This window comes from Plasmodium berghei (genome assembly GCF_900002375.2).
Source record: "Plasmodium berghei ANKA genome assembly, chromosome: 13".
Taxonomy (NCBI): Eukaryota; Apicomplexa; class Aconoidasida; order Haemosporida; family Plasmodiidae; genus Plasmodium; species Plasmodium berghei.
Genome location: NC_036171.2, coordinates 2,178,769 through 2,195,889, shown reverse-complemented (window position 1 = coordinate 2,195,889; position 17,121 = coordinate 2,178,769). Strand labels below are relative to the sequence as shown.

At 23.4% G+C, this 17,121-nt stretch overlaps 4 protein-coding genes across 4 annotated transcripts; 2 read left to right on the top strand and 2 right to left on the bottom strand.

The window, feature by feature from the left end:
• Positions 1-397: 397 nt before the first annotated feature.
• PBANKA_1357500 (lipoyl synthase) lies at positions 398-1,789 on the bottom strand (the record flags this gene model as incomplete). Its single annotated transcript, XM_034567212.1, has 1 exon — positions 398-1,789. One exon carries the CDS (start codon positions 1,787-1,789, stop codon positions 398-400), a length of 1,392 nt encoding a protein of 463 aa, XP_034423731.1.
• A 726-nt stretch (positions 1,790-2,515) lies between these two features.
• On the top strand, positions 2,516-3,725 carry PBANKA_1357400 (U6 snRNA phosphodiesterase, putative; the record flags this gene model as incomplete). The annotated part of the gene is made up of 3 exons (XM_034567211.1): positions 2,516-2,558; positions 2,751-3,078; positions 3,257-3,725. The coding sequence occupies 3 exons, from the start codon at positions 2,516-2,518 to the stop codon at positions 3,723-3,725; spliced, it is 840 nt and encodes a 279-aa protein (XP_034423730.1).
• A 3,713-nt stretch (positions 3,726-7,438) lies between these two features.
• Positions 7,439-10,603, top strand: PBANKA_1357300 (zinc finger protein, putative; the record flags this gene model as incomplete). The annotated part of the gene is made up of 3 exons (XM_034567210.1): positions 7,439-7,440; positions 7,793-7,998; positions 8,118-10,603. Coding segments are annotated over 3 exons (2,694 nt in total).
• Positions 10,604-13,257: 2,654 nt separating this feature from the next.
• PBANKA_1357200 (heat shock protein 110, putative) lies at positions 13,258-16,011 on the bottom strand (the record flags this gene model as incomplete). Its single annotated transcript, XM_034567209.1, has 1 exon — positions 13,258-16,011. The coding sequence occupies one exon, from the start codon at positions 16,009-16,011 to the stop codon at positions 13,258-13,260; it is 2,754 nt and encodes a 917-aa protein (XP_034423728.1).
• Between the last annotated feature and the right edge of the window lie 1,110 nt (positions 16,012-17,121).

Sequence of the window (17,121 nt, the reverse complement as noted above, 5' to 3'; positions counted from 1 at the left end):
GATCTCATATTTATTGTTTCGTTGTTTTTTACTATGCCTTTTTTAATTTTTTTAAACTTTGAACTCTAAAGTACTTTTAGTGCAAAAATTCAATTAACTAAACAACTGGAGGAATATGGCATTGATATACGTATAAAAAACATATAAGTTGAAAAAAAAACTGTTTATGCATATAAGTAAAAAATAATGCGCATAGAGTACAAACAAGAATTATGCATGCATCAGAACAAACACATTGACTAAAAAAGCATGCACTTGAATGAAGACGCTGATTTCGCGGTGTTTTATTTCCCTCTAGACACATTCAGTAAGTTTGTCCAGTTCTGTTACTAATATCAACTCATCTCAATATAGAACAGCAAAAAAAAGGTTTCCATGATATAATTGTTATATTTTTTTATTTGCTGACTTCTACCTGTTTAATCTGTTGATTTTTTTGATTTCTTCCCTTTTCCACCATATTTTTCATAAAATATTCTCCTGCCATATAAGATGACCTAACCAATGGACCACTAGCTATATACTTAAAACCCATTTTTAAACCAACGTCTTTATAATAATTAAACATTTGCGGTGAAATATATTCAACAACATTTAGATGATTTTTAGTTGGTCTTAAATATTGTCCAAATGTTATAACATCTATGCCATTCGATCGAGCATCTTTCATAGTTTGTAGTATTTCTTCTTGGGTTTCTCCTAACCCTAACATAATACTAGTTTTAGTATATAAGTTTGGATTAATTTCCTTTGCCTTTTTCAATACAAATAGTGATTGTTCATAGTTAGCTCTTTTATCTCTTACATACTTCTGTAAACGTTTAACAGTTTCTATATTATGGGCATATACATCTAACCCACTTAATGCAAGTCTTTTTATTGAATCTATATTTCCTTGGAAATCGGAAACTAAGCATTCTATCAAAATATTAGGCTTTGAAAATTTTATTAACTCTACAGTTTTAGCAAAGTGGTCTGCACCACCATCAGGTAAATCATCTCTATCAACTGAAGTTAAAACAATATAATTTATATCCCATTCACAAATTGCTTTAGCTGTGTTAAAAGGTTCATTAATATCTGGGGGTGGTGGTTTTGATGAAGTTTTTATTGAACAAAATTTACAACCTCGTGTGCATGTATCACCTAATAACATAATAGTAGCTGTTCCTATATTCCAGCACTCTCCAATATTAGGGCATTGTGCCTCTTCACAAACTGTATGAAGTTTTAATTTACCTAAATCTGATTTTAGTTTTTTATATTTTTCACCATTTGGTGCAGGGACATGAAACCAGTCAGGTTTTTTTTCTGGCATTGCATTTCCAACTTTCGGTATTTTCACCTTTTTATTTTTTCCGTCATTCTGTGCATTTTCGTTAGTATAACAATCTTTAATATTTTGTTCTTGGTTATTGTTATTATTTTTATTTTCGCTTTCAATTATGATTTCTCTATTTACAGTAATGGCGCCATTTTTATTGTTCTCATTTGCTTCCTTATTTCTAACTTCATCGAATTCCGAATTTTGTTTCGTGGCATATATTCCTTTATTGTCAATATATTTATATCCATTTGCATTTCCTTCCCTTTCAAAATTTGAAACATTTATCTTTTTTTCAAATGTTTTTCTTCTTTTTCTTACTGATCCAGCTATATATAGCATTTTACTGCTATCAACAGAGTTTCCATATTCACAGCAATTTCTATCCTTTGATATCCCGTACACCAAATTAGAATAAGGCAGAGCAAATATGCTGTAACTAAAAAACAGAACAAGAAATTTCATGTTTGTTTCTCTGGAAAAATGAATACTACACTAAATATATATGTGTATATTTGTTTGTATATCTTTTTCTTTCTTTTATTTTTTTGATATAAATTATAAACTCATTAAAAATGAAATCAAAATATAAAAAATATAATTACATTTTTTAAACTATTATTCATTCACACCTTCAGATGCATATCCTACCTATTGGGGCCACAAAATAAAATATACAACTTTTTTTTAAAGCTAAAATGATTAAAATTCAGAGGGTATGGTGTCCATGCCTTTCCATAGTCGTGAATATATATGTATATTCCACATGTTTATTTTTCCATTTTTTTCTCTTGGCTCTAAAATCTTCATTTTGTTGGTTTTTGAATAGTTCATAAAATCCATGAATATGTATTATCATTTATATGTGCGTTTTATGTATACCCAATATTTTTTTATTACATAGAAGTATAATTTCTTCTGCATATTCCTATTCTTAAATGAATACGAGATAGTGAATATGATACCACGTACACATATAAACTATATATATATATATATATATATATATATTTATTTATTTATTTATTAATTTATTATTTTTCCTTATTAAATATATGCATTTTTAACATATATAATTTTTCATCAATCCGAAAGATATTTTGGTGAGCATCTGATCTTTTATTTTTTTTTTTGCAAATATGAATGAGAAAAAACGGGATTAATAAAAATAAACTGAAAACATAAAACAAAATGTCTAATCATGGAGACTATTACTCGTACATTTACATTCCAGGTAGTAAAATGAGAGAATTTTATAATTTTAAAATGTTTTATGCATACGCGCATATATATATTATACATATAGATTCATTGTTGAGTAATATTACAAATTAGTATCAACCCTAATTTATCTTTCCATTTTATATATGCAATGAGAGTACACTATGTATATGTTTTTATATATGTTTCATTATTTTTTATTCAGTAAAATGCAACAAAGATATTAAAAAAAAATGCGAATTTTGCTTTGGCCTCTTGTACAAACTACTAGAAAAACAACTGAGTATAAGCACAAATGATAACGATTTACCTAACTCTCAAAATAAAAAAAAAGAAAAGGAGAGTGAAATTAAAAAACATATTTTTTACCAGCTACATAAATTAAATGATGATCAAATTAGATTTAAGCAAACACCACAAAACAATTCTATGGATATATTACATATAACCATTGCAGATTCTTTGAAAATAAAGAGGCATATGATTGAACCGTTTATTGAAAAAATACGAGAAAGCCTAAAAACACAAAAATGGTAATTATTTTTAAATATCTATCAAGAAAAGGTTTTTGTGTTTTCTCATACTTCAAAAATGGGGAAACATAATTTTTATATGTAGTATGAATGTCTGGAGTTATAAAATGCTAGGAAATATCATGCATTAGATTATGAATCCACGAATTGTAATATTATATATATTTTTTTTTTTCAGTTTTTATCTCTTTTTTAAAAACACGGTTGATTTATACAAAAGCCAAAAAAACTCCAAATATTTTTGTGCTTATTCGGTAAAAGAAGAAGACCAAAAAATCCACTTAAATTCCATAATGGAAAAAATTAACAGTATATTAGCCAATTTTGGTTTATGTGATATTTTTTCTACTAATAGAACCTGTCATATGTCATTAGCATATACAAATACAAGTTTAGATGCACTTATACAAAATAATAATTTAAATATAAATGATAATATTTGGTTTGATATAAATAAAATAATTAACTATAATAATGATAAAGCTCAAAATGAGGTTAATGATCCAAATGAGTTTTATATATACGTTAATTCGATTTCTATTCGCGTAGGAAATCAAATATATGAAATACCATTCAATACTATTGGTGGGTATTCATATGAACTATATACAGATGGTTCATATAATAATAACAGCTCCAGTGAGTAACTTGTTTATTTGATTTATTTTACCATTCACATTTTTTTTTAAATATATATTTGTACCTAAGAAATTATAAATGTATGCAAATTTTTACCATTTTCAGTACTATATGCACACATATTTTTTACTTTATTTTTTTAATTCCCTAAAATATCCTTTAAAAGGGTTTAAATATTATGCATAAAAACAAAATACTCAATTGTGCAAAAAATGCTTTTTCTTTTAATTTATTACTTTATATATATATGGTATATTGTTTTTAATGTTTAAAACTGATACAACGCCTTAAATAAAAAAGATACAACAATTTATATAAACTTTTAGAATAAAAAATTAATTACCTGTCTAAAAAAAACAGCACACATATATATGCATAAAATTTATACATTTACATAGTTATGAATTTAAAATTATATAATTATTTTTAAATGTTGTTGGCATTCATTTTAGTATTCTTTTCAATATGTGCAACATATTTTTATAAAAAAAATAAGAGAAAATTATTATTACTAGCAATAGCGCTATTATGAATCCTTTATATATTTCATCATAAAAAATAAAACCGAGGAAATATTTTTTGATTATAAATACCAGTACCACCATGCGACGAAGAAAAATATACTAATTTAATTATATAATGTGTTATATACATCCATATATATTATACGAATATCAGAACTGCAAAGAAATAGGACGCAACAGCACGTGTAGCAGCAAATTTCAGGAAAACTATCAACATAAAATATATTGACACTTGAATAATATTTGTTACAAAGTTAATCATTCATAATATTACGTTTATATAACATTTTATAAATTTATTGAAATATGTTAAAATAATAATACTTTCATAAATTAAATAAATACTAATAGACAATTATGCACAATAAATATATATTATACCAATTTTACCTTTACCAAGCATAAATTTATTAATTTTGTGAAAATAATTTTTGAAATAATATATACTTAATATGTTATAAAATACAAATAAACAACAATATATAGTACTATATATATACGTATACAACACTTGTGTATTTTTTTATTTAAAAAAAAAATGAATGTCCAAATTTCTATAATGGGAAAAAATGACGTGGAAATAAAAATAATTATGTATCGGTTTCTATAAAATATATTATACATAATTATTCTATTATATTTGTTATTTTATTATTTTAAATTAAATCGATGCACCATCATATCTACAATTTTTTTTTATTTCATATATTAATGTATGCAGCATGCACTATGAAAAATGTAAAAATTATTAAAAATGTGCATAATAATTTAACACGTTCTCCATTTTTATAAAAATTTCTATTGATTTTTTATGAGCAAAATATTTATAAAAATTAAAAAAAAAATTACACACATGTAATTTCCATTTTTTTGTTTTTTTTTATAATAGAGAGTAATTGCAAATAAAAAATAATAAAATAAAATTCCCAAACAATGTGCATATACATAGAACACAAAAAAATCATAATTATTACTAATGAAAAAAAGAAAAAAACAACGCACAATTATAGAAAAGGAAAAGTGTAAAAATAATAAAATAGTAAATAATTTAATGATAAAAAACACATAAAAATAAAAATAAAATTAAAAAATAATAAACAATAATAATAAATAAATACCATAAAGAAAAACAAAGTGATCAAAAATTACAGCAAAAACATAAAAGTGAGTAAATAAATATAACCTAAAATATATTAGATAAGAATCAATATCAACATTTATGTAGAAAAACAAAAAATATAGTTGTCTTTTAATACGAAATATATAACATACACACAGACTTGTTTTTATATATATAATTTCGAATTTTAATGTTTTAAAATTTACATTATGCACAATTACATATTTATTTACAACTAACACAATACGGTCGTTTTTAAATACTAATATTAATATGTTTTAATTTTTATATATACCATTAAAACTACTAAAAACAAAGTGATGTATATTGTGTGAAATTCTATTTGTACATACATAGCTATTAAATATTATTAGTTACATACAGTCATTGATTTTATAAAGTATATTCACATTTATTTAATTTGCAATTATACATTGAAATGAAATGATGTAACGCAATTTATAAATATACAAGCATAGGTGTAAATATATGCATAGCATTATAAATGATTACATAATTTTTTATACACATTTATATGATTATAGCCATTTTTTATGTAACATATTAAGTGTTTGTTTTAATATAACATTATTACATAAATTTGTTCATATAATGAAAATTACCATATTGCATTAAAAAACGAAAAAATATTTCTGATAAAGTTAATTTATATATTTGTTATTACACACAGTTATATATGTTTTAGTAGTAATATAGGAACTTAAAGCATTTATGGCATTATTTAGTTGAATTTAATGTGTAACTCATTTTAATTTTTGATATTTATTATGTGAGTTTGCAGCTTATATATATAGTAATATACACACATATATTTAATAGTTTCATATTATTTGCTCATATAACTTCTTTTTTTTTTTGTTTATTTTTATTTATAACTAGGAGCATAAGTTATAGTATCTTAGTTTTTCTTATTTTACTTTTTAATATTTTATAATTTTTAAAAGGTGCGTCTTTTATTATATATATTAGATTATACTTTATATTTTAATGATCCATGAGTATCTCATAAGCATTTTTGTATTATATTATTGTTAGTAATTTGACACATATACTTATACATATTATCCTTTCGAATAAGAAAATAAATATAAGAATTTTATTTTTATTAATATGAAAATATGATTATGCATAGATAATTATATATTTGGCAAAGTGTAAAAAATGAGTAGTACAATTATAATTCATAGTTATGTAAATAAAATTATGCATAATAGTATTTGATTTAATAGGAATATATTTTTTATTAGTATTTTATGCATATATTATTGCATACAAGCCAGTATTTTCACAGAACTATTATGAATATTTTAGTACACACATGTGTATAAATATATAAATACATAAATTTATTTATTCATTTTATTTTCATATTTTTTTATTTGTTTTTGTATATATGCACATGTAATTTTTATTAATACCCAATTTTTTTTTTCGTTTTGTAAAAAATTAATGGATAATTGTACTTTTACACATGCATAATTTTTGTTTCAGAAACATTAGGCCAATTTAATCGCACATATATTTTTTTTTGTATATTTTATATTTATATATTTTTTGGTGCGAGGAATTTATTAGATTACGTCTAAGTATGATTTTGTTTCAGAATATATTTTTGTATCTTTTTATTAATTGATAAACTTGTATAAAAGTATAAAACCAAATATCAGATACACATTACACATATTCATCAAAAACCAAAACAAAAACAAAAAACAAATACACCACGATAAACAGTTATTTAGAGTTTGATTTTCCTCGTTTTAAGATATATAAAATATAAACAGAAATATCATCAAAGGACAAAATATATATATGTTTGAGGGGCAATTATAGAGCATGTGCTTTAGTTAATTGGGGAATGATAGTTTTTCAAATTTAACAAGTTGCTATTTTAATAACTGAAAACACAGAAACGAAAGAAAAAACTATATATATTTTCGAGTAGATAAATATCTATATATGAATCATTAAGAACATATATATTATTTTTTTTCTGTTTTTTCATTTTTTGGCGGCTTTGTTAAATTTTCAAATTATTCAATAAAATAACTGGAAAATGTAATACATTCATATAACCGATTTTGCATTTTATTTTATGAAAAGTGTATTGTTTATACTAACAATATGTATTTATCAAAATGTTTATATTGTATATATGCACATGGACGCCTATTAAATTGTTCGAGTAAAATATGCTGTTGTTTGCGTTTTAATTCTCTTTATGGATATTAAAAAATATATCCCATAACATGAATAGAATTAGAAAAAAATAATTATAGTATTATTTTACTTCATAATAATAACATTTTACTTAAATAAGTAGTGCATACACACTTGCGTATTAAAAATATGTGCAAATACATAGATGTATATATATTGTACACATAATTGTTTTTTATTTTTTGCATAGGTTGAGAATTGAAACAAAAACATGGACTCGAGATAGCCATGATCTATTTGATTATGAAGCTCAGCAAGTAAATAAAAAAACATTTTTAATTTCATCGCCAATAAAATTATTTCGCTCAAAAGCACAGGTTTCCTGTGTAGCTGATAATCCACAAAGTTTACCTAATACAGCACAAGACTATCTCTTATCAGTGCGGCCAGAAGAAGGTAAACTAAAAAGAAAAAACAATGGATATATAGAAAGAAAATATTGTATGTATATATTTTATTATTTATTTCTATTCATTTCTTCATTTTATATTTTATATAATTTTTATCCTTATTAGATAAGTATGTAATAACTCCAGCAGAACATCCATTAAATAGCCAATACAATGTGAAAAAATTGTGGATTATTGTGAAGAATTTACCTGATAAATGTTATTCATTACATGAAAATGATATCATAAAATTAGGGAGATTTCGACTTAAAGTACGTCAATTTATAGAATCAGTTGACACATTAAATTCATTAAAATTATATGATATTCCATCTAAAAAATGTGAAGCAATTATAGATTCAACTAATATTCAATGCCGAATTTGCCTAATTGAAGGGAGTCAAGAAAATGACCCATTAATATGTCCATGTGATTGTAAGGGTTCTATCAAGTATGCACATTTATTATGTTTAAGAAAGTGGATAAATGGGCGATTAAATTTAAATGATCAATTATTTTCTGGTTCAATATTTATAAAAGATATATGTTGTGAATTATGCAAAACAAAATATCCCAAAAGTATAAAACAAAACGACGAATTAATACAATTAGTAAAAATCCCCAATTTAAAAACACCTTTAATAGTATTAGATAATATAATAGGGCAAACAAGTAAAGGTGTACATCTAATAAGTTTTGCTGATAAAACGCATTTAAAATTAGGTAGAGGCCATGAATCAGATATTAGAATACCTGATGTTTCTATTTCTAGATATCATGCTACTATAAAATATGAAGAAGGGCTATTCAAATTAGAAGATCATAATTCGAAATTTGGAACTTTAGTAGCTTTAAGAAAAGCTAGAGAAATATCTACTAAAGATACCATGTCATTACAAGTAGGAAGAAGTGTTGTAAATTTTAGAATTGATCAAGATATTCCATATAAAAGTGGATTAATTGATGTTATTGAAAATAAAGAAGTTATTAATACATCTGAAATTACAAATAATGATGATAAAAATAATCCCATCACAAATTTACAAATAAATAATAATATATCAGGAGAAAATAATGCAGTCATTAACGCAACTAATAATGTTGACAGCAATGCCACAAATAATGTGACAAATAATTTTGGCCGAAATAATTATGAACCAAATCAATTTGGTAATTTTCCAAATGAAACGAATATTATACAAAATTCATTTAGAGTTGATAATTTAACACCATTATTAAACTATCAAAATGAATACAGATTATTTGGTATTAGAAATTGCTATAACTTAATCGAACAAATGAATAATCAACAATTATCTTCGCAATTAAATTGTCCCGATATTACAATGTTAAACCATTTTGACAATATTCAAGCGTGCAATAATAATACGATTATTAATGAACATATAAATATTCCTATTACTGGAAGTATAAATGAACAAATAAATCATGAGAATCATCAACATATACATAATTTCAACAATAATACTATTACTAATGATCAAAATTCAGATGAATCTGATCAAAATAACAATGATCAACAAAATGATGAAGAAAATACCCCCGATGAACCTGACCATATAAATGTTAATAATAATGACGAAGATGATCATAGTAATAGCGGAGCTAACTGTAGTGGAAATAACTGTAGCTACACCAATAATAACAATAGTAACAACAATAATAATAACAATAATACCAACAATAATAATAATAGAAATAATGGAAATTGCAAGGGGTGTCGAAATCATAGCAATGATAATGGTAGTAGCGATAATAATTATACCGACGGAAATAATAGAGGAAATAATAATAACAGAAATAATTATAGTGTAAATCCTAAAAGAAGAAATTCAAATGGAAATTATTATGGTGATAATACAAATGGAAAAAATAACAGAGATATCAGTGCAAGTAAAAATACTAAAAAACATATTAGAAATAATATAATAAATTACAATTTTAGTAGTAGTAGTAGTAGTCATAATATAAAAAACTTAGAAAATGAATTTAATATTGGTCTTTGTGCTAGAAATCATAATATTAATAATGAAAATATATGCAACAATTATCTTTTTAGTAGTAATAGTAACAGCAATATGCATTGTCTTAATGCACCATTCGATCCGACCTTATGTAATATATACAATCATGGAAATTATCTATGTGAAAATAATAGAGATATAAATTTTTTTGTAAATAAAAAAAAAAATGAACGTTTATATTGTAATTCTAATAATGCAAACCAACGTTTATCACGGTCATATAACAGTTTTGACAGAATAAATTTACCCCCAAATACTGAATATATTAATTATGATCAAATAAATATGCAAAATTACGAATTTTTTAACAATTCAAAAGCTTCAAATTTAATAAATTTTTACATAAAAAGTGGAATGAATAATTCTGGGTATTATTGTAATAATAATAACATTGAAAATAACACAACTACCACTTGCAATCATAATCACAATACCTGGTTAGATAAAAGTATATATAATCCCGTAAATAAAGCAAATTTTGAAAATAATTTAAATGGAAATTTCTCATTACAATCTTTTTATAATATAAATAAAAAAAATGAAGAATTATTTAAAATGCAATTCTAAACAAACAATATAATAATGATATGAACACTATCAATAATGGATTGTCATTATACAATATTAATAATAAAAGATTATATCAAAAAATTGTGTAAATAAAACAACCCATATAAACGAAGTTAGTGATATTCGTAATTTTAACAATAATAATATATTATATACAAACCAGAATGAAAATAGTTCATTTAACAATAATGCAACTTGTATCAACAATGACAACAATAATCTTATCAAATCTTTATTACTCCAAAATACTCCAAACAATTTGCATACAATTAGATTAATTCCATAAACTCATATGAATAAGGAATAAATCTCAATCACATTGACAATAATTATAATATGCACAATATGAATAGTGAAATGAAAGACGAAGAAAAAAAAAATATATGTATATATATATACGTATCTAATGGTGAATAATCAAAACTTAAATACAAAGATATTTCATTAATGAAATATATAAATTATATTGGTCAGTCAAATAACAAATATGAGACAAAAATGAAACTAAGATTATTTGCATAGACATAATATTATTCTATATTCTTTCGATAAACAAAATATGTGTAATAATAAAAAACATTTTAAGGGAAAAATATTAACATATAAGATTTGCAAAATAGTGCAATGCAAATAATTACCCAGATAGTACTATCATAGACATGAATAAATGTAATACGAATTATAACAATAATTATAATTTTTCTATTAGAAATGATATTGAAAGTAATATATTATTATTTCATATAGACATAATAAGCACTTATAAAAATATATTATTTTCTATAAAATGTTTAATATACATAACGGAAAAACGTTGCAATTACCCTAGTTTATTATCATTATAAGTCAGCACACACAATAAAAATTATTTTTACTATCAAGTTTTTAATGATATTTAAGAATAGGCACCATACACCTCTTACCAGATATATGTTATTATAAGACATGGGAATAAGTAGTTTTTATTTGTTACATTAATTTTTTCCCTTTGTGCAAATAAAATTATATTAGCAAATTATTCCAATGCACTCTTTTCCATCTATTTGTTATTTCACTTTTTTTTTATACTTTCATAATTACCTTTTTATTTGACGAAATGCTTATTCTCAAATTATAATAATTATTATAAGCATTGGAAAAATTTAAAACTATATATATTTTTTTTGAGTAATTGTCACAAGGACCCTTTGATAGGTCAAAATGGGAGAAGATATGTGTATTAGTTGGATATTTTTTTATAATAATAAGCATAGCAGTATATGAAGACAAATCACACGTTTATAGTAGCATAAATTGGGGAGGAATAATATATGTATGCGTAGTTATTGTAAACTTTTGCCTTTCTTTTTATATGTTTAATGTGCAAATGGAATTGTATATTTATATCAAAATAATTTAATATTGTGTGTGATTATTTTTATAATTCTTATTCGTAACATCACCACCTACACAAATACGTGTGCACTCATTTGAAGTACAATTCTATATTATCGATATTTGTTATATTTATGTGTATATTTGGCAAAAAATACAAAATGAAATGACAATAATTTATATTTCTTTGAAAGGGAGTATACCCAATATTAATGCAACTATTTACAGTTTGATATTTATGATAAATATTTTTTTAATTTTTTCCCGTTTTTGGTATAGCTTAACATAATTCATCGGCTTTTGTGTATGTTTCTATGTGTATTTGTTTTTTCTATTTTTTATTAATAAAAAATCATAGTAATCATACCTCCATATATTGTCCTACTGAATATATGTGCTTACTTACGCATTTAATGTTATTGTTATTATTACCCGCGTTCATATTCTTTATATAGGTACATATCTATGTACGCATATATGCATATGTTTGTTCTAATAATTGTTATATTCAATACTTGTTTAATTGTGTTGAATAATATTTAATTTTTTTTTATTTCTTTATGTTTTCATTAACCTTTTTTTTTTTTTTTTAAATATAAAAAAAAAATTATAATACATATCTTTTTCAAGCAAATTATAATTTTATAAAATATAGTAAAATAATGGCAATAATAAATACTTTTGGTGTACCATAAAGTGAAAATAAATTTATTCATTTTACCATTTAAAAAAAAAGGAATAAAATACTTTTAATATCTACATAGCTGTGTATAACTATGTAATATAGTTGCTAGGAATGCACATTTCATAAAAGAAATTATGCAAATAAATTTTTTTCTTCATATTTAATTTACTATTGTAAATTTGAAAAGGCATTGTTTTTACACCAATGAAAAAATATTCACATACAACATTGTTGTAAATATTTAAATAAAACAAATGAAATGAAAAATAGAAAAAAGCAACATTAATTGGGCCAATAGAAATAAATAAAAATATGTGTTTAATAACCCTGTGCAAAATGAGCGCATAGGTGAAAGCGGTTAAAATGTAAGAGAACATATATATCATATAATTGTGTTGATATATTAATTTCCCCCTTTTCTTTCATAATTTTTGTTAACAATATAAAGCATTTATGCCAAAAATGCAAAATGAGATTCATTGGCATACCAAAAAAGAAAAGAAAAAGTATAATATATATCGTACATATGTAGCTATGTTACGTTTTTATGTCTTCGAAATAGAAGAAAATTATCATATTTTACTTATCTACATCATAATTCATCTGTTTGTTCTAATGTATCACTTTTTTTTTCTTCTTCTTTTCCCTTCTCTTCACTAGTTTGCTCTGTTTTTAAATTATCCTCGGATTTGTTTTGATTTTCTTCCGATGTATCAGCTTTGTTATCTTTTCCAGAATCATTACCTTCTTCAGTTTTATTTTCTGTTTCCTTATTAGCAGTATTATTGCTATTATTACCTTTTTGTGCTTTTTCTTTTTGGTCAACGAGGTGTTTAATTTTTTCCACATTTTTAACCAAAGCATTTATAGCGCTAAATCTTAGTTCAACATCTTTAGCTTTAAAATATGGTGCAGAATAATTATCTAGTTTACTTTGTTCTTCTTTTGCATTGTTCCACCATTTAATTGTTTCTTCTAATGAACTCGATATCATTTTTAGGGTTTGTTCAGCCCATGGTTTTGTTTCATAATATCCAAGCAATTTTTCTTTTGTATCTTTAATTTTCTCATCTATTTGTTTAATAAGTGGTCCCCTAAGTTCATATTCTTCTGCTCTTTCTTTAATAGGTAAATATATGTCTTCTAAATCTTTAATTTTATTATTTACATTTTCTAACGGTTCATCTTTTTCAATATATAACCATTCTTCATAATCTTCTAATTTGTCTAAATATTGTTTTAAATCGTCTTCTCTACATACTTGTTTATAACTATCTTGTTTCATTTTACTCCTTGTTTCGTATATAAATGATTCTAATTTGTTTTTTCTTTCTGATTTCAAAAATACATTTATATCATGATCGTCGAATTTTTTTAAAATTTCCTTCTTTTCTTTAACTTCTTCAGCTGTTAGTGGTACTGGTTTTATATACTTCGTTTCATATGACAAAGCGATTTTGTGTTTTATAATACTTTTCTTTTTTTCCTCAGTCCTTTCCTCTGGTTTTTCCTCAGTCCTTTCCTCTGGTTTTTCCTCAGTCTTTTCCTCTACTTTTTCTTCAGTCTTTTCCTCTACTTTTTCTTCAGTTTTTTCCTCTACTTTTTCTTCAGTCTTTTCCTCAACCTTTTCTTCTTCATATACCAAATATACATTTTCTACATTCAAAATACCAAATTTGTCGAGACTAAATTTTATGTGAATTTTGGCCTCATCCAAATGTTCAACATGTTTTATTTCCACATCTGTTGGTCCTAGTATATATTTCGATATCATTTTTCCATTTTCATAAATTGAAAATTGTAAATTTTTTCTATATTTTAATATGACAACTTTATTAACTGGATATTTAGAAAAATATGGAATTAATTCTTTGGGTTCGTTTTTGGTACTATCCTCATCTGTGTCTTCGCCTTCTTCCTTATGAACTAAAATTCGATATTCATTTGAAATTATATCTGTATATTCTAGTCCTCTTAACCTATAATTCGCGCTATTATATGCTGCAATATATATAGCACCCATTGTTATAGCTTCATCACTATTTAAATGCATACCAACTTTTAATGGATCAAAAAAATTAGTTATTTCGTTTAAAACTTTAGGAATTCTCCATGAAGATCCTATTAATTCTAACGCTTCAATATCCTTTAATTCAAATGATGCCTTTTGTAAAGCATTATTTATAGGTATTTTAAATTTCATTATTACATCATGAATTAAATCTTCAAATTCTTGGCGTGTAACTGTTTCTTGTAAGCTTTTATTATTATATAAACTTTCAATAAATACATCAGTAGATTTTTTGGCACTTAATAATAATTTAGCTTTATTACTTGCAGTTAATAATTTTCTCATAGCTTTTTTATCATTTTCTATATTTACATTAAATTTTTCTTCAAATTTTTTTCTTAAATATTCCGATAACAAAATATCAACTTTAGTTCCTGAGTTATTTTCTAAAACTTCACAAGCATGCATATTAATAGTTCGAGTACGAACTTTATTGTTTTCAACATAACTTACACTTGCAATACCAACATTAATATTATTACTTCCTACATCTAAGTACATAGTTAATTTTGTTGTATTCAATGCTAAATCATTGGCATTGTGTATAGCAGCAGCAGTTACTCCATTTATTATACCTATCAATTCTAACCCTGCTATTTTTGATGCATTTAATAAAGCTTCCTTTTTTCTTTGTGGAAAATTACAAGGAACTGATATAACACAACCTATATTGACATTTACGTTTCTTTTATTTTTATAATCAATATTTAGATGATTATAAGCTAATTTTTTAATATAACCCAAAATATTTGCAGTTATTTCTTCTGATGATAAAACCATATTATCTTTCATTTTTAAATAGATTGTACCCCTTTTATGATCCACAACATAATCATAGGAAAAATATTTATCACTAGATACACCATTATTATCTTCAGCTTTCTCAAAATTATAATTATTTATATCACTGAAAAAAGCTTCATTATCATCCCCAAAATTTTCAATATTATAGTTTTCTTTATTTTTTAACGATTCAAATAAATTGTATGCTAGCAAATTATTACTATTCAATATAGTTAGTTGGGGATTTTTCCCGCTGTATATTTTTGCTTCTTCATCATATGTTCTAACTTTACTTCCAAATGATAAAGCATTTGTTATTTTTCTTTTACTCTGATTATTTAATAATATGTTAAAACCTTTCCCTGGAGATACAATTGACACCTTTATATATTCGCTTCCAAAATCAATTCCTAACAATGATGCGCTATCTACAAGATTCAATTTGTTTAAAATACCAAAAATAATAATATAGCACAACAACTTCAATTTCATTGTGTATTAGCCAGTGTATTCAATATATCTTATTCTATAAATGTGTAGCGTCAAAATATGCATATATATACTATATCGTATTCAAGGGATGAATAAATAACATAAGGCGGTAAAAATAAATATATATAAACTATATTATACAGATGATGGGCATATATTTTTTGAATGTTTTTTTCTTCTTTAATATATTTTTTAAAATTATATTGTAATCATTTCCAAACTTTTTCCTTCTAAAGTTTCATTTTATTTATATAGTTTTATGTGTATATATACAAATATCAACATACAATTTTATCAATGGATTTTATATGTATAAAAAGCGTATATCCCCTTTTGCGTTTATGTATGTTATGCATATAATATATATGTAAACACATAAATGAAATAATTATATTATCACAGTAAATCAAATTAAAAATAATTAGAACTATATAAAATTACTAAAGTTTTATACTTATTAATATTATATACTCATTCATATATATAGTATTCATTTTTTATCTCTATACTAAATTCATTACTTAGTTCAATACTTTCCTTTCTTCTTCATTCAAGTTTATTTTGTTTTAACTTCAATTCTTGACTTAATATTTTATTTTCATTTTTTTATTTTTTTTTTTATTGGGATTATTTTTTTTATTTTTTATTAATTTATAAACGCTAATTTAATTATTGCTTATGTATTTTGCTATGTTATCCCTTATTATATACATAGTATATTTTTTTTAACGCCTATGGCACAAAACTAGTATTCCGATTGTATATTATATATATTTTTTTTTATATTGCTTGCAATTAACGTAAATACGCATGAAAATAAAAAGAAATAGCTAAAAATAAATGGAAAAAGAAACCAACAAACATAAAAAAACGTAAATTGAAAAAAATATGTATTGTATAAATGATGTATAGGTATTTTTTTTGTAATTTCAATATATTTTATTTTTTAGTTGTAAACTATGGGTATTGAAACAGAAGGAAAATCCTAGTGTATTTTTTTCAGCACAATATTATATATTTACTATATAAATAATAAAATATATCAATATTTTTTTATATTTTTATTCATCACATTTAGAATACCCAAACATATAAACTTACAATTGCTTT